Source organism: Pseudorasbora parva, chromosome 19 (genome assembly GCF_024679245.1).
Source record: "Pseudorasbora parva isolate DD20220531a chromosome 19, ASM2467924v1, whole genome shotgun sequence".
NCBI classification, from domain to species: Eukaryota; Metazoa; Chordata; class Actinopteri; order Cypriniformes; family Gobionidae; genus Pseudorasbora; species Pseudorasbora parva.
In genome coordinates, this window is record NC_090190.1 from 20,734,849 (window position 1) to 20,760,999 (window position 26,151).

Below are 26,151 nucleotides of genomic sequence, written 5' to 3' on the forward strand. Positions count from 1 at the left end.
TCATGCTTCCACTGCACCACTGCATCCAAAACTTTGCATTGCACTTGGTGATCTAAGGCTTGGATGCAGCTGCTCGGCCTTTTAAACCCATTCCATGAAGCTCTCTACACACTGTTCTTGAGATAATCTAAAGACCAGACAGAGTTTGGAGGTCTGTAGCTATTGACTCTGCAGAAAGTTGGCGATTTCTGCGCAATGTGTACCTCAACATGCACTGACCCCGCTGAAGTGTTACATGGCCTACCACTTCGTGGCTGAGTTGCTGTTGATTCCAATTGCTTCCATTAACATCATAATACCACTAACAGTTGACAGTGTAATATTTAGTAATTTGGACATTTCACAAATGGACTTATTGCACAGGTGGCAACCTATCACGGTACCACACTTGAATTCGCTGAGCCCCTGAGAGTGACCCATTCTTTCGCAAATGTTTGTAGAAGCAGTCTGCATGCCTAGGTGCTTGATTGTATGCCCCACTTTGACCAAGGAACCTGAATTCAATGATTTGGAGGGGTTTCCCACTACTTTTGACAATATTGTACTGCTGAAATCATCCAGGGCATGGGTTTTTCAGGAAAATAGGTATGTCCAAACCTCTGACTGGTAGTGTATATATCTCTGTTATATATTCTGTTCTACATTATCAGGATGTTTCTGTTGATAGAGCTTAAAATATTTTGAACATTCCTTAAATTATGCTTTAAATCGCTTCTCTAAAAATGGTAATGAATTTGTTCATATTATTTATCTCAGTTGGATTTAAAGTTGGAGTAACTCAGGTTTGCAGCAGGGGAACAGTTTGGCTTCCCTAAAAACCAAAGTTTAGGTCTGAATCTATGGAAAAGACAGTACATGATCACAGACAATGCATGCTAGAGTAAATGCCACAATAACAATGTCATAATGTTCATCTTTACTTGGGGCGTGAACACTTAATTCTGTAAACCTCAGAATGCACTGAGTTAATGGTGCTGCCAATATGTATCTGGCAGCTACAGTGTTGTCTGGTACAGCCAAACTCATACAAGTGCAAACAAGATACAGCCAAAGCAGATGAGAAAAAGTAATAAATTATCTTTTTGTTGTAAAGCATGGACAGTGAGGAGATTATGAGTACAATGGCATCGTCCTCATGCTGTGATAATTGTATGGAACGAGCTCTGACCTTCCTCATGCGCACCATCTCTGTGTCCGCCCGTGGTGACTGTTTAGACCCCAGGGGGGAAGGAAGAGAGCATGTAAGTGTCTACAAAACAAGTTACCTCTTGTAAGCTACTCACTTACTGCATCAAAAAAAAAAGATTCATAATGGTTATGATTTCTTTACAGCTGTTCATTTATGCCTTATAACATGTTACTATGATGTTGTAAGCATGCACTAATCTTTTAACATACGTTTTTGCTTATTCTATTATTGAAAATAATATTACTGATTATACAATTGCTCCTTTGCTAAGCCCCGCCTTAAAATGACTGACCAATCCATCTTAAGCAACTGTTGGTTTCTACAATTTTATTAAACACCCTTTGTTCTTTTGAAAAAAAGTCTACAGAAGTTGTCTGTTTGGAGAATCTGAATTTATTTAATTTAGCAATTGTACAGGTATTGTCCAAAAATACTGTAAAATGTTATTTCCATGGTACTTATAATAACACAAGGATCTTGAGAAGTACATTAAACTATGAGGCAGCTTTCATTCCCTAATAAATGTGTAATATCAGTAAGAACATATGTTCCAAAATAGATTAATGTTAATAACTTAGATGATAACATAGTTCATTTGCATTTTGATTCAGAACGTGGGTTTGTAAAGCTTGTCTGAGCGAACAAGAGTAATCAAGGGGGGTGGAGCTTAGTGAAGGGCCAATTTTATAAAATGCATATAATAACAGCCTTAGTGATTGCCTGAAATCATGAGCACAAACCTGGCTCTTTCTCTCCCCATTGGTGGCCGTCACCACCGGGGCATCACGGTGCCGCCGTTCTCGCCGGGCTACCGTCTGCAGCAGCACAGAGAGAGTATGCATACTCTTGCTACCTCAAATAGACCTAAATATCATGTCTGTCTAACATTTGTGGTCTCAAGTAAAGATGCTTTTTGTTTCTATTTTGAACTGTTGTCATTCTTGTTATGAAAAGGCCTTAAGGCATCTTACATGTACTTTTAGCCTTGCTTTCTGATCACTTACTCCAATAAATCAGAGGTCAGTTAGGAGATCTGTACTGCAGATTAATAAAATGGTTTATGGATAAAAGCATTTCTAAATTTTGTTTAAGTTTCTGAGGCTTTCATCTATACTAACTTATACAATAAAGGGATAAGACACTTAAATGATCTAAAGCAAAATATAATTTTGTTAAATTAAAAAAATAACAGTAGTATTAATAACAGTAGTATTAATTATGATTTATAATATATTTCGTTTAATTTCATGTTGATAAACTATAGTGTATATATTTGTTTGTGCGCCATACCTTGATTTCAGGTGTGCCCTCTGCTTTGGTGCTGTGTGTTTTAGAGCCATCTGTCACATGGGCCTCTGCCTTGACCTCACTCTTCCTCTCAGTGGAGCGTAGACGGCCTGTGGGCGTGGACGTCTCTTTACGGTCAGTACGGGCAGCAGATGCCACTGGGGAAGGAGCCACATCACCCGGGGAGATGGGAGACATGATGGGAGCGCTGACGGGACGAGCGCTCTTATCTGGGGTCGAAACCATGGCTGTCAGAGAGAAATGAATGGGACAGAGGAGAAAAAAAGCATGTTACACTAAAGTCATGCAGTAAAAATAAATACGTTCACTTTAACGTAGATGGTGACAATTGTTTGAGTTTTGTCTGCCGTAAAACCAGTGTTTGTTGTGCACCTCTGATGGGAAACAGAAGACATACAAGCAATAATACACATTCTTGGTCTTATTGTGATAATTATATAATGATTCAAACCTAAATTAGTTCACTCAAAAAAAAGGTTTAGCATACTTTTGAAAAGAGTACTTATTATTGAAATAATACACTTTCAATTAATTTCCTACAAGTGAAAACTGAATGTTTGAAACTGAATGCTGAATTTTTGAAGGTTTTTTTAAGCCCACATAAGTAGGAATTAATGTAGTTTGACAATTCTTAGAAATTTTGTTCAAATGTACTGCTGAATTTACTAAAACATAAAACATACTTTTAATGTTGTTTTAAATATATTTTAATTACACATTTGCAGTACCATTTATTATATGCAAACTGTAAATGTAATATTTATAACACGCTACAGTTAAAATTAATGAAGTACTTTACATGTGATTTACTATGTTAGTAAATAGTCAATAAAAATACTTTACTTCTTAAAGCATATAATTAAATTTTTTTTACTATAAAATATTTTAACTTGATAATATTACAAAGTGCCCTTTTTAAATATGTTAAGAAATATAGTCATGACAGTGGACTCCCTTTAAGCACACAATTGGCCTTTTATGTAATTAATACTATATTTAGGGTAAATGTACCTATCAAGCTCACCAATATCTACATTGAGACATTTTTGTGCACAGGGGATTGGTTTGAGTACAAAAAGTAATGTTAAAATAAGATAAATCTCTCGTTAATATTACATTTTATTATAAATGACAAAAGCATTTAAGTTATGGTATACATCATTAAATGCAAAATGCAACAAGTCTGGCTGTGCTTAAAGGGTACATGTTATCTTCCCATTAAGCTAACATGTTTTTTGGCAAAATTCTTGTTTATTTTAAACAACATTTTTAAAGAATAATTTTATAAAAAATTAACTTGAAGTGACAACCATTAGTTAATATGTAAAGTCTGTTTCCGAAGTATTTACGCAGACGTTTAGTGTGGAAGAGCTTAAAGGGAGCACACTGAGCTTTATTAGAACAGCAAACTTTTCTTAAATTAATAAATATTAAATCTATCCATTTAAACAATTCTGCTAAATAAATAATCTAGGTCATGTATTAAGTTCATACATATTTGAATATGAATAGCTATTATAGAAAATATCTATGAAATTATACCTTTTCTTAATGATGTCATGCTGAAGCTTTGATTTAGTAGAGGGTACACTACAATGTATTAGGCTTACCTTAAAATAATATGAAATCTTAAAAAAATTATAGAAGTGTAAAACCACAGAACATCAATAAACTTATATGTAAATTTATAATATAATGGATTTAAAAGTACAAGTAAGTAATGAGTGATGATTAATGTACATAAGTAATGCATGTGCATATATTAGGGTAGCACACAATCTTATACAGATAAACTAACAATGTTCTATAGCATCTGCGCAAAACCTTTTTTTTATTATCTGAGCTCAAAGATAGCAGTGTGCTTAATGGGTACTTGAGCTCAATAGGTACATTTATCCTATACATACACTATATAGATTTTAATTACACTAAGTGCACATTCAATACAATTACACAGTTTTTTTCACGAGGGTAATTTAAAAAAAAAGGCTTTTAAGTTATCTCAAATTTGAAATTACCTTCAAAATCATGTAAACACAGTGACAGGTGCGGCGTCGTAAGAGTAGGAACTTTAGGAGGAAAGAAGAAAACCATAAAGGGCATAAAGCTCCACTTCAGGAAAGAGTGCAGCCCAGGAGGACAAACCAATCCTCCTTTCATGTTTCTGCCTATATTTTTTTTCCCGCCCATTCACTCCTCTTGAATTCATCAAGCTCCTGTCCGACTGTGAGAAATGCTATGGGCAAAGACCGACCTGCCAATCAAAGATAACTCAACAAACACAATTGCTTCAGGAACTCAAAATCTCACTCTCCATAGACTTTCGAGTCTTCATAGCTACATGCTGGGCGTTGTTATCCACAAGAATAAACAATACCAAACTTACCTTCATTTAAAATTCTCGGGAAGCAACTACTACTATCAAAACAGCAATCATTCTGTAGCATTTCAGAGAGGGTAGTTTGCTGATTGCCTCACCTGAAATTTTTTAAAGACTAAGATTCCCTTCAAGGAATTTGTTTGTAATAAATGACCAACAGTGTACATCTCATCACATGAATGCAGAAGGTAATTAAATCTGTTTGTATTATACCTAAGGGATGAATGATTAAATTAACAGTGGGTTAACCAGGGTTTCTTTTCTGGATCACACCCCATCTGTGATTTTTCTCCCACAGTGAGTTCACCTGAACTGCCTAAAGCAACCACAGTTTATTTATACCACAAGAAATCACCTCCACTTTACCTCAGAGACACATGGCTCTGTTCCAAACTCTAGTGAGTTGTTACCATCTACACAGCCAGCTACTTTAATTGAAATGCAACCTCAAGAGACTGAACTGGAACACTCTCCATAGGACTGTACTCTGAAAAGGACTGTCAGTAAATGTAAGGCCGGTAGATTTCAATAGTCTGATTTCTGCATGTTTCTTACCTGACTACTCCATACACACACGCACACACACACACACACACACACACACACACACACACACACACACACACACACACACACACACACACACACACACGTTGGTCTATGTGGTTTACAGGGACTCTCCATAGGCGTAATGGTTTTTATACTGTACAAACCGTATTTCCTATCCCCTTACACTGCCCCTGCCCCTAAACCTACCCATCACAGGAAACATTCTGCATTTTTACTTTCTCAAAAAAACATCATTTAGTATGTTTTTAAGGCCATTTGAATTATGAGGAAATTTGATATGTCCTCATAAACCACATTTATAGTGTAATACCAGTGTAATACCCATGTAGTTATACAAATTTGTGTCCTCATAAACCACATAAACAGGCTCACACACACACACACACACACACACACACACACACACACACACACACACACACATACACACACACACAGGCGTAATGGTTTTTATACTGTACAAACCGTATTTTCTATCCCCTTACACTGCCCCTGCGCCTAAACCTACCCATCACAGGAAACATTCTGCATATTTACTTTCTAAAAAAACTCATTCTGTATGATTTATAATCGTCTTTCGGATGAGACGTTAAACCAAGGTCTCGACTCTCTGTGGTCGTTAAAAATCCCAGGATGTCCTTCGATAAAGAGTAGGGGTATAACCCCGGCATCCTGGCCAAATTTGCCCACTGGCCCCTGTCCATCATGGCCTCCTAATAATCCCCCTCTCCTGATTGGCTTCATCACTCGGGCTCCTCTCCACCAATCAGCTGGTGTGTGGTGAGCGTTCTGGCGCAATATGGCTGCCGTTGCATCATCCAGGTGGATGCTGCACACTGGTGGTGGTTGAGGAGATTCCCCCCTTCTATGTAAAGCGCTTTGAGTGCCTAGAAAAGCGCTATATAAATGTAAGGAATTATTATTATTAATTATTATAATTATTATTATAAATTATAAGCATTTTGATAAGTGGGGACATGGCCAATGTCCTCATATTTCACCCTCTCCTTGCAATACCTGTGCCATACCCATGTCATTATACACATTTGTGTCCTCATATGTCACAAAAAAATGCCCACACACACACACACACGCACAGTAAATAATGTAAATATAATACATTTAATAGAACAAATTCCTTTAAATACTTTGTAGTAATAAATAAATAAAAATCTGCCCTTGTGCATTTAAACTTAAATGTATTGAATGTGCACTTATATATATATATATATATATATATATATATATATATATATATATATATATATATATATATAATGTGCACAAAAAATATATTTAAAAACTGTAATTTAAACCTGTACTTGGAGTTAATCTAACATCCAATGAAATAAAGGGCCACTTAAAGGGATAGTTCACCCAAAATTGAAAATGCTGTCATCATATGCTCACCCTGAAGTTGTTCCAACCCTGTACGTGTTTCTTTCATTGTTGAACACAAAATAATATATTTTGAAGAATGTTGGTGACCAGACATTTGACGGTAGCCATTCAAAAAAGTCAAAGTCACTTGACTTTTTTGTTCTTGTGGTATAAATAATAGATAAAACTGCCTTATATCTATGATTACCTTATATCTTCTTTTGTGTTCAACACGTATTCATTAATTCGTTTTTTGTTTTTTAAGTTACTAAACATGGCTTATCAGCATTGCAATTCTAATTGTAGGCCTCCTAAACACTCTTTTATAGATGAGTGATGAACCATGTTTAAACGCACTACATTTAAACAATATTTTATTCAATTCATTACTTTACATTTATATAGCCTAGTACCTACTTTAGAAACATAGGCTAGACAATGTTAAAATAACAAACATTTTAAATTAGAACTTACAATAGACAAAAATAGCCGACTCGTCTTTTTTTTTTTCTTTCTTTTTTTAAAATCTCTTCACAAGAAATCCTGCAGGTGATAAAGAACTTCGTTTTTCCAGCCCCAAGAAATAAAAAGTGCTCTCCATTATATCATCTATCATTATTGACTTAGAAACAGAGTGGAGTTTACATTATATGCATCTGTGGTGGAATTACTAGATTTTTGCATCGATACATGTTTGTTTTAATGCGCTGTCACTTTAATTCAGCGCGTCGAGCACAACGAAAAATGTGTGCCGGTGCGAAAACGATCCCCACTGCTGCACTGCTTCTTCTGCTCCTTCACTAGCCATTGTTGACTGATTAACAAGCATTGTTCACGTGAACACATGATGCGAAACAATTAAGATTAATCCGCAAGTTTAAAAAAATGCGTAATAAATCCACGGGTCACGCGCATGCCGAACCGTGGGTCGTGGTCCGTACGGATCACGGATCAACTGCGATCCGCTACACCCCTATACATTTGCCATGTTGCCATTATCATGTGATCTACCAGCATCAGTTACATCGTTCACTGTCATTCATAAATCCTCTAATGTGGCCTCATGGGATAGTAAAATGTCCATCGTATTCAGATTCTCACCGGAAACAGTAGCTCATCCAGGTACTTTTTGCCTACTCTTTCATGAGCACTGTGAATTTGACTTCTTTTGCCACAGTTTAATCTCATACTTGTTTCATATATACACAATTTACGACATGATTTAACATTTCTGACCCAGATTGGCCAGCAGGTGTCAAAACCCACACTTGAGGACTGAGAAAGCTGTTAGTGGGTTTGTTTGCTGTGGACACAGAGAGAGAGTAGCCTGCAGAATTTATCTGACCTTCAGTGTAATGTCACCATAGACAAATGACTTCTCACAACTCAAATAAAAACAGTTGCTTGCAGAACAACTTACATAAAGAGTCTGAACTTCCCCAAGGGAAGTACATTAGAGAACTGGAGAGAGGTCGAAAGAAGGAGAGAGATTTAAAGAGCAAATGAGATCCATGAGAGCAACAGCAAGCATCACACTTGTGATGTCAAACTCCCTGTGGTGACTAGCAGTGATTGGCCAGAATCCAACAAAGTTTACCAATCATCTGCCTCCATTTTCAATATAACTTTCAGTACCCGTAGGCAGAAAAATAATTTCTTAGATGGTAACACACCTCCGTCTAAGCTGCGGGACGCCCTCTTACTGGCAGAGCGCTGGAAATGGGGGGCAGGTCTGTCAATCATAGAGCTGGCTTGACGGGTCTGAGCCTGAGTACGCCCGCTGTAGCGGAACTTTGATCCCAGAGCCAGGAACTTCCTGGGAGTGGTGGCTGCCTCTGTGGATGTCAACCTGGGACAGAACAGTTTACATCTATTGATAATGTACTTGGACTCAAATTAATTTATAAAAATAAACAGTCACTAAGATGTGAATACATGTTATGATGCATTGCTTGATATTAATACCTGAAGAATGTGTGATGCTCCACACATACTTTCCACAGTTTTTTGGCGGCCTTGTAGTTGGGCAGTTTAAAGCCAATGGCGCTTTCATAATGTTCCAGCTAAAAAAAAATTTTTTTTAAAATGTTAAAAAGAAATATATTGCAACAAAAGCAAACTGCACACATAGGTGATTCTCATGAACAGAAAAATCCCCAATAATTATTAAATATTAAAATAAAAAATATAAAAAGATTATAAGTGAGCCTTCTTGGCTTCATGTATGGGCTTAATTTGAGAATTTTAAAGAAATTTCCAGTTAATTATGCTGACTAAAAAATAGACATCTATACACACACATACACACACACACACATACACACACACACACATATATATATATATATATATATATATATATATATATATATATATTCCATATATATTATTATTATATATCATATATATTACATATATATGTATGTAGGTATGTATGTATAATTTATTTATTTATTTTTATTGTATTTTTAAGTATGTTGTATTAAACTTTTGACAGTGAATAATTTATTTTACATTCCAAAACATCAGTATCTGAATAATATTATCAAACAATGTTTCAAATAGTATATGTCATGAAAATAAATGGAATATTAAAATGCTACGTCTGAGCAATATGATGCAAAACGTCTCGGTTACGTATGTAACCCTCGTTCCCTAAAGAAGGGAACGGAGACGTACGTCGGACTTAGACCGAAGAATCGGGATCAGATCCCGATTCGTCGGTCTAAGTCCGACGTACATCGAACGCGACCAACTGAAAGGGAACTTCTGATGTCAAATTAGACAAAGCATGTCTAATGTAGCCATATTTCATCTGAGAGCTGGAAGATGTAAGGTTTGGAAATGATATGAGGGTGAGCAATGACAGCTCCCTTCATTTCTGGGTGGGCTGTAACTTGTTTAAATTGTGGAGAATTTTTTTTATATGTCTTAATTTAAGACTTAGCAAGTTATGTTACCATAATAAAACTTGAAATGAAATGTAATATAACTTAAAGTATTTTAAGTATGTGTACACATACATCAGATGGCCGTATCTTGATGAAGAAACTGCTGCGTTTGTAGGAGACTTTGAGAACTTTTGGCCAGGGGAATCGATTAATCCTCAACTTGTCCTTATACACCATCAGGCCACTGGAGCAAACCCCCAACATTATATCCACCCCATCCAGATCCTGACAGAAAGAGAAAAAAATTATTAATATCATTTTTTGACTTAAAATATTTGAGGTAGTAAAACCCAGTGTTAAACAAACATGTTGCCATTCACAAAGCTCTACCACTAGGGAGCGCCCCCACTTCACTTTTAAAATAGCAAATTCTATAATGTATTTAAATCCGTGCAAACAGATTGACCTGGTTTTCAGATACCAAATCTGAGCAGTGGCAGGACATGCGATGCTTTTATCAAAAGCACTCCTGAGATGTGAAGGACATTTCAGTCTAACTAATGTTTTTTATGACAGCTCAGATTGATGGTTTAATCAATGTTGGGGAAGTCTCATTGTCTAATTGAGGCATGTATTTGAATTAGTGCTGGGAAAAATGAATCGCAATTAACCACAAACAAAATAAAAGTTTGTGTTTACATAATATAGGTGTGTGTGTATATGTATACCGTAAGTATTATGTATATATATAAATACACACACACATGTATTTAAGACATATTTGCATATTGTATATATATATATATATATATATATATATATATATATATATATATATATATATATATATATATATATATATATATATATATATATATATATATATATATATATATATATTTTTTTTTTTTTTTTTTTTTATATATATAGTTATTACATTTTTCATATATATACATGTATGTGTGTGTATTTATATTGTCATAATAATTATACACAGTACACACATATATTATGTCAACACAAACTTTTGGATATGAAAATTCCCCAGCTCTAATATACATGTATTTTAAGTCACAGCACGCTGCATTAAATGGAGGCTTGTAAATGTATTTACTATTATTATTACTATTATAGTCCAATCAACAACAACAAAAAACTAATCATCAAATAAACTACAAACCTTTATTAATAACTACAAAACCAACTTAATTTAAAGCATGCTGCTGGAAAATCATATTTTTGCATTTCGTTTATTTTAAAATTTGATATTGATGTATATTTTAAATTTGTTGATAGAAAATAACTAAATTATGGATTTCAAACTGTTGCAAATATATAAAAAAGGAAAAACAATAAACATCTCATTTAATGTTAGTATGACAAACATTTTCTGAAGGCAAAAAGCCCTATTGTTTGTATCACATTCATGGATAGTGTCTTCTTTCAATCTACTGTACCTTTGCCTGGTGGAGATCAAGCCCATACATGGCCAGTTTTTTGGCATTCTCCAGGAACATCATATCAGCCTGGGCCGGACTCATAGATCTGCCGAAGAAGAAAAAAAAACATATATATATAATGCAAACTGGCAATTATATGATATTATTTATTATAATTATTATCAAATATATTATTTGAAATGGCAAAACACTCTAAATTCTTATCTCATTTTTACTCAGGATCTGTAAAAAGAATGTGAAATGCAAATACATCTTTTAATCTTAAAGGTGCACTATGCAACTTTCCGTCCACTAGAGGGCGCCTATTCTAAACAAAGGTGTATTTTGATGACGCCAAGTGTGAGCGCAGTATCTTGGGACATGTGGTCTTCACCTCACAGCCGGTGGAAAATAGGACTCGGGCAGAAATCATGTTCATGGATGCGGTTATTAACGTTACTGTAGTGTAAAGCAGAGCAGGACCGAGTGCTGTGGAGCTGAGCACGGCTGCTGGAGCGATTGTTTAACCAGCACTTGGCTCGCGAGCAGCGGGACTTTTATTATGACGGGACAGGACACAGTCACTGAGCTCCCGCACTTCCGCTTTATCCGGTCATGATTATAAGGTAAAGCAACTCTGTTTATCATATCAGATACATTTAAGTGTGTTTAAAATTGTTATGACGTTACTCTGTGCGTTTGCTCTGCGCTCCTGTGACATGTTCACACTGCTAAAAGAAAAGCGTTTCTGCAGAATAAAACTGAGGTAACGCAGATATGACGCGATTGACAGGCGACTCGCTCAAACGCTATGCTGAAACGTCCCGGTCCTCAGTTAAAATAGCAATTTTTTGGATATTGTTAGTACTCAACTGAACAAAATATATAACACTGGCCTAGTGGTTTTTGGATATTTTACTGCAATAATACTACATAGTATTAATAATACTACTGCACCTTTAACCTCTAGAAAATGTGTTTTTAATTCCCTGCATTAAAGGGATAGTTCACCCAAAAATGAAAATTATCCCATCCCAGCAAACATTTGGACGTTTAATGACCGTTGAAAAGACGTCAATCCTACACGTCCCGTCACGGTTGAAAAATAGTTCCAAAATGAAAGTTGAACCGACGTCTTTGACGTCATCTGGCCGTGAACTGCATGTCTCTTCTGCGCGTCCCTGGACGTCTAAATGCGACGTCTTCTGGCTGTTTAAATGTGTTGCTACATAATTTACGTGTATTTATAAGCCTGCATATATAAAATAATTACACACCCATTGTGTAACATCGTGAAAGGCAATCAGTTATGACGTGAGGTTTAACACATCTTGACAAAGGTTCAAAAAAGGTCCAAAATAGGTCCAGTCAGACCTGAACCTCCATACAACGTTTTAATCACGTGCATCACAAACAAGAACACATTGAGGACATAAGCAAAAAAAACAGCATGTTCTGATTTACCACAACATTTTATTGTTTTGAACAGCCACAACTTTTCCTCTTTATTTATTTTTCATCATTGTTTAACATCTGTTAACCAAACTAAAATACCAAATTCAAAATACTGAATTATTAGCCTTTAAGATAATATTTTACAATAAGGTTCAAAGTTAACATTAACTAATAATGAACTGCACTTATAAAGAATTTATTTATTTTTGTTAATGTTAATTTCAGCATTTACTAATGCATTATTAAAATCTTGTTAACATTAGTTAATGCACTGTGAACTAACATGAACAGCTGTATTTTTATTAACTAACGTTAACAAAGATTAACAAATACACAGTAACAAATGTATCGCTCGTTTCATGTTAACTAATGCATTAACTAATGTTAACTGATACAACCTTATTGTAAAGTGATACTGCCTATATAAAGGGATAGTTCACCCAAAAATGAAAAGTCTGTCATGTTTCAAACCGGTATACCTTTCTATGTTCTGCTGAACACAAAGATATTTGGAAGAACGTTTGTAACCTAACAGATCTCAACACATTAACTACTAAAGTAGGCAAATAATATAATGTTAGTTAATGGGAGGTTATATCTGTTTGGTTACAAACTGGCTTCCAAATATATTTGTGTTCAGCAGAACATTGAAAGGGATAACAATGAATTTTCATTTTTGGGTGAACTATCCCTGGCTTAAACACATTAAAGTTTTTTGGCTCATTTTTGTAAGCACCACCCCAGCTCTTCCTGTATAGGGCTTCAGGTGTTCCTCCATCGCTGCATCAATCTCAGAGTCTGGAGCATTCGGGTTCCACATCTTCACAGCATCTGAGGGAAGAGAATATATATATTTTTTTTAAATGAATAAAAGGGAAAATGTGAGGTAAGTTACATGCATTTATTCTCAAAATAGCTTAATGGAGTACAGCTAAATAAAAAAAACAATGGAACAACGTGTATAATAATAATAATAATACATTTTATTTATAACGCACTTCATTCCGAAGAATCTCAAAAGTGCTACATGGGAAAATGACAAAAATCAATAAAAATAAGTAAAATGATATAATAATAAAAACAATCAACACATAAAAGCATTACATTTTATTTTATTGTATAAAAGATGTTCTGCTTTAAATGGGTGTTAGATGGGTCCATCAGTTGGGGGATCAGCATCTGTCCGCTCCCTCTTCAATACCACTGTGCTGCCCTAAAAAAAAAACTTAGGTGTGTGTCTGTGAGAAGGACCCTTAACTAGGTGTGTGTCTGTGAGAAGGACCCTTAACTAGGTGTGTGTCTGTGAGAAGGACCCTTAACTAGGTGTGTGTCTGTGAGAAAGACCCTTAACTAGGTGTGTGACTGTGAGAAAGACCCTTAACTAGGTGTGTGTCTGTGAGAAGGACCCTTAACTAGGTGTGTGTCTGTGAGAAGGACCCTTAACTAGGTGTGTGACTGTGAGAAGGACCCTTAACTAGGTGTGTGTCTGTGAGAAGGACCCTTAACTAGGTGTGTGTCTGTGAGAAATATCCTTAACTAGGTGTGTGACTGTGAGAAAGACCCTTAACTAGGTGTGTGACTGTGAGAAGGACCCTTAACTAGGTGTGTGTCTGTGAGAAATACCCTTAACTAGGTGTGTGACTGTGAGAAAGGCCCTTAACTAGGTGTGTGACTGTGAGAAAGACCCTTAACTAGGTGTGTGTCTGTGAGAAAGACCCTTAACTAGGTGTGTGTCTGTGAGAAAGACCCTTAACTAGGTGTGTGTCTGTGAGAAAGACCCTTAACTAGGTGTGTGTCTGTGAGAAGGACCCTTAACTAGGTGTGTGACTGTGAGAAGGACCCTTAACTAGGGGTGTGTCTGTGAGAAGGACCCTTAACTAGGTGTGTGTCTGTGAGAAAGACCCTTAACTAGGTTTGTGTCTGTGAGAAATACCCTTAACTAGGTTTGTGTCTGTGAGAAATACCCTTAACTAGGTTTGTGTCTGTGAGAAGGACCCTTAACTAGGTGTGTGTCTGTGAGAAAGACCCTTAACTAGGTTTGAGTCTGTGAGAAGGACCCTTAACTAGGTGTGTGTCTGTGAGAAAGACCCTTAACTAGGTTTGTGTCTGTGAGAAGGACCCTTAACTAGGTGTGTGACTGTGAGAAAGACCCTTAACTAGGTGTGTGTCTGTGAGAAATACCCTTAACTAGGTTTGTGTCTGTGAGAAATACCCTTAACTAGGTTTGTGTCTGTGAGAAAGACCCTTAACTAGGTGTGTGTCTGTGAGAAAGACCCTTAACTAGGTGTGTGTCTGTGAGAAAGACCCTTAACTAGGTGTGTGTCTGTGAGAAATACCCTTAACTAGGTGTGTGTCTGTGAGAAATACCCTTAACTAGGTTTGTGTCTGTGAGAAAGACCCTTAACTAGGTGTGTGTCTGTGAGAAAGACCCTTAACTAGGTGTGTGTCTGTGAGAAATACCCTTAACTAGGTTTGTGTCTGTGAGAAATACCCTTAACTAGGTTTGTGTCTGTGAGAAAGACCCTTAACTAGGTGTGTGTCTGTGAGAAAGACCCTTAACTAGGTGTGTGTCTGTGAGAAAGACCCTTAACTAGGTTTGTGTCTGTGAGAAGGACCCTTAACTAGGTGTGTGTCTGTGAGAAGGACCCTTAACTAGGTGTGTGTCTGTGAGAAATACCCTTAACTAGGTGTGTGTCTGTGAGAAATACCCTTAATTAGGTTTGTGTCTGTGAGAAAGTGAAAGACAGGTGGGCTGAGATGTCCCCTAAATAGATAAATGGTACCAATAAAAAGTATATTAAGGAACAATATATTTTTTTGATTGGTATATGGCCCAAATTACATCATATAAAGGATACATTAATAAGTTACAGTAATAATTTTGACGGTATCATTTAACATACTTTCTATTTATATGTTCGAAATAACTTTTCTACTTGGCCAAACTCAGTACATTTCAGTTGACAATGTAGCATAATTTCTTCCATTTCATTCGTGTCAAACAAGTAAAACTCAAGCATGTTAATCAAATAATACAAAATGTACTTACCCAAAAGTAGATTTTTAATAATATATCGATACAACTCCCCAATTCCTCTCCTCGTGGTTGTTCAACGGTCCCATCCGGTTTCCGGGAGAGCATATCTCGCGAGATAATATCCTATCGCGGGATTTTGTAATATCGCAGGCTGTATTAATAATAATAGATTTTATTTATAACGCACTATTACTATATATTGTTACTACATCTTGGCAGCACAGTTTTGGCTATCTTCATCCAACTCAAACCTAAATGGTGGATGGAAATGTATCTGTTTTACATAAAAATAATAACGAATACATAAAACAGATTGGGAAAACATTACTAAATGCAGCTTTACAATCACTTAACCACATGGGCACTTTGTGATTATAATTAATTAAATGAGATAAAGTAAATATATTTATTTTGCATGCAAAAGCGAGAAAAAAACAGGAATAATCTTTATGAAATACACGTGTATTTCATAAAGATTATTCCTGTTTTTTTCTCGCTTGACGTCATATTCACAACCTCTTAAAAACTACCTGGTGCACTTAAATTAATTATTGCAGCATTAACCAATGTGTAAGGTAAGCACAGCGTTTGCATATTTCACAAGCATTTCATAACATAAGGGTCAGGATGGACTATAATTGCACGTGTAAAAGACGTCGCCAGGTGACGTCCTCTCACAACCGAATCACAACAGGGTGTATATTGAACTACACGGAGCTAAAAGTCAAAGTAATAATTATACATACAACTCCAGAGAACTGTAGACATGAACAAACGTATCTGAATACATTTTTAAGAAATGTTTCTGTATTACACATTTTTACTGATTCATGCCGTCCTACCGCGACTATTTTTGGCCAGGGACACGACGTTGCCGTCGGACCAATGTTTGCTGGGATGATTTACTCACCCTCAAGCCATCCTAGGTGTATATGACATTCTTCTTTCAGATGAATATAATCAGAGTTAAAAATGCCCTGGCTAATCTAAGCTTTATAATGGCTGTGAATGGAGGATGAAAGCCCAAAGAAGTGTATCGATCCATTATAAACATATTCCACACAGCTCCGGGGGGTTAATAAAGGCCTTCTGAAGCGAAGCAATGCCTTTGTGTAAGAAAAACTGCCATATTTAAAGCTTTAAAAAGTAAAATAACTAGCTTCTGCCAGATGGCCCACGCAAGTCGACTTCCGCCAAAAGATGTGATGTAGGAGTATCGTAAGCTTTGACGCCTCTAGTGGATAGGGCTGGGCAACAAATTCAAGCTCCTCTTCTCTTATATTGAAATCCTCTGACATTTCTCTTTAAAAAAAAAAATCTAATAATCAGCCTACCAACAAGAAACAGTCATGATCACCTGTATGTGCGGTGGAGCTCCATGACTTTCTCCTCAAGCTCTTTGGTCTGTCCTGGGATCAGCTGGAGCTCCTTGGCATAATCACTGGCATGAACCTCTGGGTCGTATTCACCCAACTCAGACTGCAGGGCGTAAGAGCCCAGCAGGGCAAGGGTCACAAAAGAACAGGGCAGACGGCCGTTCTTGATGTCCTTCCGCAGCTGCAAACACAAGTAGTACCTGCGCAGTGCAAGTAATTTCATTTAAGCTAAAAAACTCAATGACATTATGTGCCAGGTTATTGCATGTTGGGACAAGTTTTTGTAGCAGAAAGTAATACACAAGAGTCCAAAACTGGTACCATGACAACAGCAGTAAAGTGACGTCAGTGTGTCGCTGTGATTATTCAGGGTGAAAGGTTTTTTTTTTTAATTCATGAGTGTGATAATGAAACTGTCTAGAGAATTGCATGCTCACTTGGTAGGAAACAGCAGGAGGCTCTCCATTTTATTAATGATTTAATCTGGCAAGTATCAGAGATTAGTTTTAAAATTAGTGAGTGAGCAAGCAAGAGAGAGAGAGAGAGATACAGTCCTATATGGAATTGGATAAAAGTAGAAAGGGAATTTTCTAATTGTATTAACCTGGTTCTGATTCAATTCACCTACACACACTGGGTTCGCTGACCCAGAGAGCTTTTGTCATGTATAAGTATAAAGTAGCTTTGCAAACAGTCTTTTCAACAACACAGGATCATTATTTCTGTGTTACAATAATTAAAATGATCACAGAACTGGGATAAACGTTTATAGTTTAGAGTCAGATATAAACACTATGATGTCTATGTGTAAATCACCCTTTGAAAGTAATTTGATGCTTTAATTAAAAAGATTGTATTATTTACATTGGTGCGCCAGAAGGTGGCAACTAGTGACTTGTGACTAGTGACTAGAGAAAAATCTGTCATGACAACACTCGGAGTGTTTGGCATGGTAATGGATATGAAGATGTTGATGTATTTGTTCTTGGCGAAATAGATCTGCTATGCCGCTGCTGTTATTGCTGCTGCAGAGCATGTACAGTACTTGCTACTGCCAATACATACACGACACGCAGTTGTGAGCAAGTAAGACATGCTGCTGCTGTACAATATAGCATACATGAATTACCTGAGCACATCTATATAGGTGTAACTGGAAAAGGTGGAGGGTTTCTGAAAGCGTGCTGCACTGCTAAGGCAAATGCTAACCAAGTATTTGAATCAGTTGTGCCCTATAGAGAACGATGTGTTTGCAAGCAGTCTGAGTTAAGGACCTAGCCTGCACCATCTAGGGCCCTATCATACACCTGGCGCAATGTGATGCCAGACTCGATGCAAGTGTTTTATGCTAGTTTCAGCCTTCTGCAGTAATTTGAGAATAACTTTTTTATTATTATTTGGATGTTCTCACAGATTATATTTCTATATGGCTATAATCCTAGACATCAGGGACAGGAAATGTTAAGGAAAGACTGATGGGTGACTTCAAAGGTCAATGAAAATTTCAATTCATCTGGCCCTAGCTCCAGAGAGGCCGTGATGTGTGAGTGGACAGTCTGCCTATTTATAGAATAAAATGCTGTTCACCTGGTGATGTCTTCTGATAGCTGGGCAGGATCAGGTGGGTAGAACTTCACATTGAATGTGAAATCATAGTTGGTGCCTAGATATATGCAAACATGAATTACAATCGGAGAACAGAAAAATAGAGACTGACTTTCTGATAATAATTATACATGTCAAAGAGCTGAACAGCATGAGGCTACTCTCACCTTGTACTTGCCGTCTGATCTCCTTGGTAAAGTCCAGCCATGTCTGAAAGAAAGAGGGAGCTTTAACCAAAAGCCTGTTTACACCAACTATATTAGCGTCCACACACCACATAATTTGATACATTGCATTTATTGTGTACATATATGTTTTCATATTGTACTTACATTTAAAAAAAAACCTGCATGTAATTAAATCTGTAATCAGTTTCTGTAATTACATTTATAATTACACAGTTGACACTTCCCTTATACCTAACCCTACCCTTAAACTTACCCATCCCACTAAACCTGTCCATAACTTTACCCGTATCCCACCTCAATATCAGTGTATTGCAATACAATATGAACACAATAAGTACATATGTACTTATTTTTTCATATATAAGTACAATGTAGTTAACATAGTTAATAATAACCACCTAATATAAAGTGGGACCACATTTATTGCTTTATATGCTCAGGCTTTTTAAAGTTGGATGGATTCTGATTAGCTGTCAATGTTTTTATTGTTCATCATTTTAAGTGATTCTGATGATATTGTTCCTTTTTTATAGTTATTGCAATAGCTGTGGACTTATATATTCTCATATAAATAAATAAATTATTAAAACTGTAAAGTTATAGTTATGGTGTGATCAGGCCTTTATTGCTAAAGCCTGATTTTACGAATGATTTCTAGTTTTAAGAAATTAAACAATACATCCCTCATTTAAAGTAAAACAGAATTAAAACTCCAAAAGGTAAATTAAAAGGATAGTTTCCCTTAAAAATTACAATTCTTTCATAATTTCCATAGTATGGAAAACAAAATAAGTAAATGTCCATCAACCCATATTCGATAATGTCTTTTTTGTGTTCAGCAGAAGAAAGAAATGGATACAGGTTTGGGACAACTTGAGGGTAAGTAAATGATGACAGAATTTTCATTTTTAGTGAACTACCCCTTTAAACCTGAAGAAAACATGCTGTCAAGAAATAAATAGCTGTAAACATTAAAAGAGTGTGAGTGAGTGCTAACAGATTGAGGTACCTTTATGGTTGGTGTCTCCCATATGGCCAGACCATAATAGTCCTTCTCTAACAGGTTCAAGTGGTCACACACCTTTGCAAACAGCTCCTGGCCTTTGGCATGTTTCTGGAAACAAAGAAATGTAGTTAAAACTTAAAAGCCCCTGTTTGGAAAATTATTATTTGAGCATTTTAAGCAGATAACAACTTTTGTCCCTATATACCTATTATGAAAAGCGAATGATTTTCTTTTTTATTATTAATTACTATTATGGGTCTGCCAAAGGTTAAGACATTTTCTATAGATAAATAGATCAATAGATTGCATGCAAAGAGAGGAGGTCATGTGACAAACAGATTTCAGTTTCAACCGTTGTTGAATTATGCTGACTGTTTCAATTACTATTTTTAAAGCATATAGTGTTGTACATAAATAGTTGACTTAGTATCCACCTTATTTTTCAATGTAGAGGTAACCTATTTTCTTTGAATGTGCAGAGACTTCAATTCGTAGGTAATATGTTTAACAATTAAAAGAATAACATAAAGCTGTAAAGGGTCATGCGTTTATGATTACAATAAAAATTTCAATAATACGATAACAATATCAAGCAGCATATCATACAGTTTTTTACAGCTAAAATAATTGGGAGGGCATGAGGCAGGAAGACTCAACACATTCAAGTTACAATGTTAAAAATAAGCTAGACTAGTTTCTGATAGAAACTCTTGTGTGGGTCACGAATTGTTAGCTTAGCTCGCTACATGCTAACATTAGAAATATTTGTGAATGTAAAGCGAGACTTGCGGGTCAAGTTGCTTCTAATAAGGATGTTCTGTTTCACTTAGAATGCTTTCTCGGCAGACAGTAGACACTGTGTCAGCTCAGTCGATTTTTTTAGAACCACACAGTATGATCGCAACAAAAGCAGGCCAAACTGTCACATCAGCACGAACAGTCTCTTGGTAGTCTGAGAGTCAATTAGCAAAGGAAGTAAAAGCCCTTGTGCAATGCTTGAGTTTCAGAGTCACTCTCCTGGGACTAGACAATGATACACCGCACTCGATAAGCAACAAAAGCGGCGGTTGTGTGCTTTGTGTGTGTATGTCGCTTACTTCCAGTTCACACTCAAAGAGGGTATCATCCAACAGCTTGACTTTGCAGTGCATGATCCTGGGGCGGCGAGATGCTTTCTGCTTCTTCCCCTCCTCCTCCTCTTCCTCCTCCTCCTCCACCACTGCGTTATCCTCCTCCTCCTCCTCTTTCTCCTGCTCGTTTTCTCCTTCCTCCTTTACTTCTGTTTCTGCCGCACCCGCATCTTCCAGCTTTGTCTCTTCCTCTACTTTCTCTTTTTCCTTCTCATGCTCCTTGTCTTTCTCTCCCTCCTCTCCTTTGGCCTTGTCCTCATTTTTCTTGTCCTTCTTCTCTTTTTTCTCCTTCTTCTCTTTCTTCTCTGCTTTTTCTTTTTTATCTGGCTTCTCCTTCTCTAGCTTCTCCTTCTTCTCTAGCTTCTCCTTCTTCTCAGGCTTCTCCTTCTTCTCTGGCTTCTCCTTCTTCTCTGGCTTCTCTTTTTTCTCTGCCTTCTCTTTCTTCTCTGGCTTTTCCTTCTTCTCTGGCTTCTCCTTCTTCTCTGGCTTCTCCTTGTCTGCTTTCTCCTTCTTCTCCTTCTTGTCCTTCTTCTCCCCCTTCTCCCCCTTTTCTCCTTTGCCTGACTCCAGCTCGGCGTCTTCCTTCTGATCTGCTACAATTTGCTGAGGAAGATAGAATTAAACAAGTTAAAAACCAAAGCTTAGATTAATACAAAATCAGCAATGTCTAAATCCAGGATTTCACACAAATATTCAAATTCTGTCACATAAATAGCAAATCCACCATAGTGCAAGCACAAATGGCTTTTAAAGGGAATGGGAGGTGAGACTCTGATTGGTTTATTGCACGTTACACCCAAAACAGACCCATGACTCATTAAGAGACTAGGTACCCTTTTGGACCATTAGTTTGCAGATCGTTTTTTTGTCATTAAACTAGCAAAAGTGGATTCGGACAGTTCACCTAAGTTCACCAGCACCATACGCTTCAGAACATTAAAATAGGGCCCATAAACTCTTAGTCCCAGATTAAAATGTTTTAACAGAAAGCAACTTGCACTGAAAGATCGTAAATTAAGTTTAAGTTTTGTCTCAGGATGCACACCAGAAATGTATTTTTCTATATATGTTACTTAAATGTCCAAATTGAACTAAAGACTAATCCTGGCTTAATCTAAGCCCTGTCTGTGAAACCAGGCCATTAAGTGCAAATTTAATGCTTGCAAAAATAGTTGGATAGAAACCTAGCAAATGACGTCTTAAAAAGCTTTGCAACCATATCACTTGGTTTAATGTGTCTATTCAAAAGAAACAAGAGCAGAATAAATAATAAAAAGCTAGTGTTGAGGAAAAAGCTGAGGCATGTTGACAGAAGCAGCGTCTGTTCAGTATGAACAACCTCTCAGAAAGCTTTTAGTGCTGCTGGCACAGATGAGAGCTGCACAGAGAAAGGCTTTAACACGCAACCTCTGACCATAACAATGTGTGAATGTGAGACGTGCGAAGCTCCACAGTCCAGTTAGCCTTTGAACAAACATCCCTTGCTACATGCAAACAGTTTGAACACCCAGTTGTCACCTTGAGGTCATATCTGGCATGTTGTTAAGCCCACACACCAGTAGGGTAAGCGTTGCTCAGACTTTTTGCTTAAAGGTGTCATGAACTGGCTTTTTACATGTTTTTTATACTGTTGTCTAGGAGTGACCCCGAATAGTCGAAGACTTGATGCATCGATATGCGGAGCCGGATTCGACCACCAATCTCACAGTCAGAACTCTGCGGGTGTCATTCATTTTGACAATATGGGGGTGCTCAATATTTTAAAGACGTGGCACGGCGCTGAGCTTCGCTTCTGTTGTGTGGTGTGCCTTTAGGGGCGTGACGCCTTTAAAATTCGAACACATTTTCAATGAGTGTACACCATAGACTGTAAGTACACAAACCGGCGGCCATTTCAAGGTTTTATGTTAAATGTATATTATATTTCCCGCAAATCGTCAATGTACATACTGATTTTACCCTGTGCTACAAGATACACCCATCATGCAGCTCTTCTGTCAGAAGTCGAGCTAGCGTTTATGTGCGTGTCTGGTGTGAGAAACCTGAGGCGCCTCGCTGAGCTTCGTATCCAGTGTGCGACCCCCTTTAGACATAATCAGCTTAAGAACGTGCATGTAAACGCACTCAATGTGTTTTTTTCCTCTCTAGGCAGGAATTTTTCTTAGGTTTATTTATCAAAATGTTCTTTTATATATTTGTGTGATGTTCTGTATTTCGATCGCGGCTTTAAAATGTTATGAGAAAACATTTTACGAATGTTTATCCACTACATTTACACCTCAGAAAAGCCTTTCATTAACCCATTCATAACTCTTTAGTTAGCTAGAAGCTAGAAAAACATTTTTTTAAAGAGGAACATTTTGCTGAATATATTTGATATATAAAACTGATTTTGGGCATACGTCTGAGGCCGTGTAACAATTTAATGATCTACAACAAAAGAGAGCGAGATTTGGTGATAACCAAGCTAATATTTAAATTACTACAATAGTAATTTCTCGTTAGAGATGACATCAAAAGTGGAAAACATTGGTCAAAACGTACACACAAACTGACAATTGTGGGATATCGAAGGCAGCGAATGATACATTTATGCTGCCTTCAAAAATCGATCACATGGAGGTATCTCGGGAGACAGGAAGTGAAACTAACATTGGATTTGGGCGTGCCTTGATGCCTCAGAAGGCAGCAGTTTTTCCAGATGCAGCTCATGTCACACTACCTAAACTGTAATAATGTGCTGAATAGCAGCAATTAGCAGCAAAGTCAAAAACCAAAATGTGTAACCATATCAACCTCGTGGCTCTACCCTCTCTACCTCAACAACAGTCAATCACTGTTTGTGAAGACCATAGAAATAAATGCCAACTGCTGTAAAGTGTTAAACTAAATCTTAAACTAAATCCATGACTTCTCTTATAAAACTAGACCTAGAAAACTAGATCAATCCAAAATTTAATGATTTAATTAATGTTTTATTATAAACATGTTGAAAATTACGGATAGGCTGTCATTAAGTAATAGGCTATTTCCTTACAAAAGATATATATTTCTCTCCTCACCTGGTTTTCAGCACTGCTGATTGAGTGCTGGTCTAGAGCAACATCACCCTCAATGCGCAGTTCTGGCTCGGGGTCTGCTATAGGAGCTTTGGGTTCTTCCTGGCTATTCTTCTCTCTGGCTCTCTCTGTCTCCACCCCCTCGCCCTCCGAGCACTGCGAGCGGCGCTTCAGGAAGGAGGAGAAGAGGCGGGAGAGGCCACGGCCAGCGGAGGTGCGCTGTCGCGGCTTTAGCTGTTGTTCCTCCTCCGAGCCCCCAGGGGGCGGCGAGGTGGCGGAGGGACTATCCTGAGCTGTATCAGTTGGGCCTGGCTCCTGGGCAGTGGGATCCTCTTCTTCCTGCTGCTGCTCACACACCGGTTTCTTATGAACGCTCTCTGCCTCGTCTGTCGTCATGGCAGTCACTGGAGGAGGAAAAGTTTCAATTAAGTTTCATATCTAATTCATAGCATTTTAAAATTGCTGACTGCATACATATTCAAATCATATTCATCTTAAATATAATGAAATTAAGAATTTTGAGAGTGTGAAAATATTCGGACATTGGCGGCTTCACTTTTCTCCAATAGAAGATAGTGAAAGGGCGCTGTCCATCTTTTTTTCGTGGCCACAGAACGTGTGCAAGTGACAGGAAGTAAATGTGGAAGGCTGTCCCAGGTCACCAAAAACACCAAAGCTCAGTGCCCTTAATGTAAACTTAAGCCACCCTATCTCTAATAGTAGAAAAGGAGGAGATTTTTTAATGGTGAGGAATGTGTCAATGCTTTTTAAACATTTCTAAAGCCAAGTGCACTGTATCATTTTCATAGTCCTTCAGGATTGTTGCTTGCCAGATCACCACTTGTAAACCATGTCACGTGGGATCTCAGTAGTCTTTAAAGGGTTAGTTCACCCAAAAATCTAAATTTCTGTCATTAATTACCCTCATGTTGCTCGACACCCATAAGACCTCCGTTCTTGTCTGGCTATCACCAGACCAAGCTCAATTTAATATTGAACATTGATCGGGGGAGTCTACTGCACAAGAGGCAAGCATTATTCAAATTATTATTCAAACCCTGTATGCAATTGGACAGTCCTTCAACCAATCAGACCACAAGAGGTGTGATCAACAGGCAACGACCCATCACTTATCTATCCGCCATCGTGTTAAACCCGCCAATAGCGCACTAGATGGATAAGCCAGTCTGTGATTGGTTGCCGCAAAAGTGTAACAGAAGCAGTAGAAATTAATGTACAGGTTTTAGGCAAAAAACAAAATAACGACTTGTATAGTGATTTCAAAACACTGCTTCCTGAAGCTTCAGAGCGTTATGAATCAGTGTATCGAATCAGCGGTTTGCCAAAGTCATGTGATTTTAGCAGTTTGCCGGTTTGACATGTGATCCAAATCATGAATTGATACACTGATTCATTAAGCTCCGAAGCCTCAGGACGCAGTGTTTTGAAATCGGCCATCACTGTATAAGTCTATAACTATTCTCGTCGCTTCATAAAATTATTGTAGAACCACTGTAGTGAGATGGGCTTTTTAACAACATCTTTGGTGCCTTTTATGGGTCTTGAGAGAGGAGATGACATTGTTGCCAATGGAGGCCTTTTTGAGCCATCGGATTTCAACAAAAATATCTTCATTTGTGTTCCGAAGATGAACAAAGGTCTTATGGGTTTCGAACGACATGAGGGTAAGTAATGACATGAGGGTAAGTAATTAATGACAGAATTTTCATTTTAGGGTGAAGACAGTGAAAAAAAACAGTCACTGCAAAAAGACTTTTCCGTATTGCGTATCTGGTTCTGTGCTCCTATTGGTTTTTGGTTTGATGTTGTCGTAGGAGAGGCCACACTGCAGGACTGTGCCTCAAAACTTGACACTGGCAGAATTGTATCTGGTAAAGGTGATCCCAATTGTCATTAATCAGCTGTCTGTGAACATGTCAAACTAGCAATCAAAGACTACAGATTTTGGCCTAGAATCAGAGGGATCTTTTAGGATAGGATTCACAAAATGTGTCTCAGAAGGCCAAAATCATGGCCAAAAATGTAAAGTGTGCACCCGACTTAAGACCCTGTGTTGGTGCCTCTTCAGGACATAGTGCCACATGGCCATGTGCCCAATTGCCCATATGGTTAATCAG

At 37.3% G+C, this 26,151-nt stretch overlaps 1 protein-coding gene across 8 annotated transcripts in view; it reads right to left on the reverse strand.

The window, feature by feature from the left end:
- Positions 1 to 26,151, reverse strand: part of epb41a (erythrocyte membrane protein band 4.1a) — a 104,921-nt gene that overhangs the window by 38,742 nt on the left and 40,028 nt on the right. For 4 of the 8 annotated variants that reach the window (XR_010899305.1, XM_067425983.1, XM_067425984.1 and 1 more), the window contains exons 3-15: positions 24,017 to 24,399; positions 20,922 to 21,557; positions 19,828 to 19,932; positions 18,798 to 18,840; positions 18,613 to 18,688; positions 17,007 to 17,225; positions 11,176 to 11,263; positions 9,851 to 10,003; positions 8,793 to 8,890; positions 8,501 to 8,676; positions 2,480 to 2,724; positions 1,930 to 2,004; positions 1,169 to 1,207 (exon numbers count right to left, since the gene is read on the reverse strand). Coding sequence is in view for 7 of the 8 variants with exons in the window: in XM_067425983.1 (XP_067282084.1) it covers positions 1,169 to 1,207; positions 1,930 to 2,004; positions 2,480 to 2,724; positions 8,501 to 8,676; positions 8,793 to 8,890; positions 9,851 to 10,003; positions 11,176 to 11,263; positions 17,007 to 17,225; positions 18,613 to 18,688; positions 18,798 to 18,840; positions 19,828 to 19,932; positions 20,922 to 21,557; positions 24,017 to 24,399 (2,336 nt within the window). In the remaining variant the exon portion in view is untranslated. Of the gene's footprint in view, positions 1 to 1,168; positions 1,208 to 1,929; positions 2,005 to 2,479; positions 2,725 to 8,500; positions 8,677 to 8,792; positions 8,891 to 9,850; positions 10,004 to 11,175; positions 11,264 to 17,006; positions 17,226 to 18,612; positions 18,689 to 18,797; positions 18,841 to 19,827; positions 19,933 to 20,921; positions 21,558 to 24,016; positions 24,418 to 26,151 lie in introns of all 8 variants that reach the window. The other 4 variants (XM_067425985.1, XM_067425989.1, XM_067425986.1 and 1 more) reach the window with 2 other exon arrangements.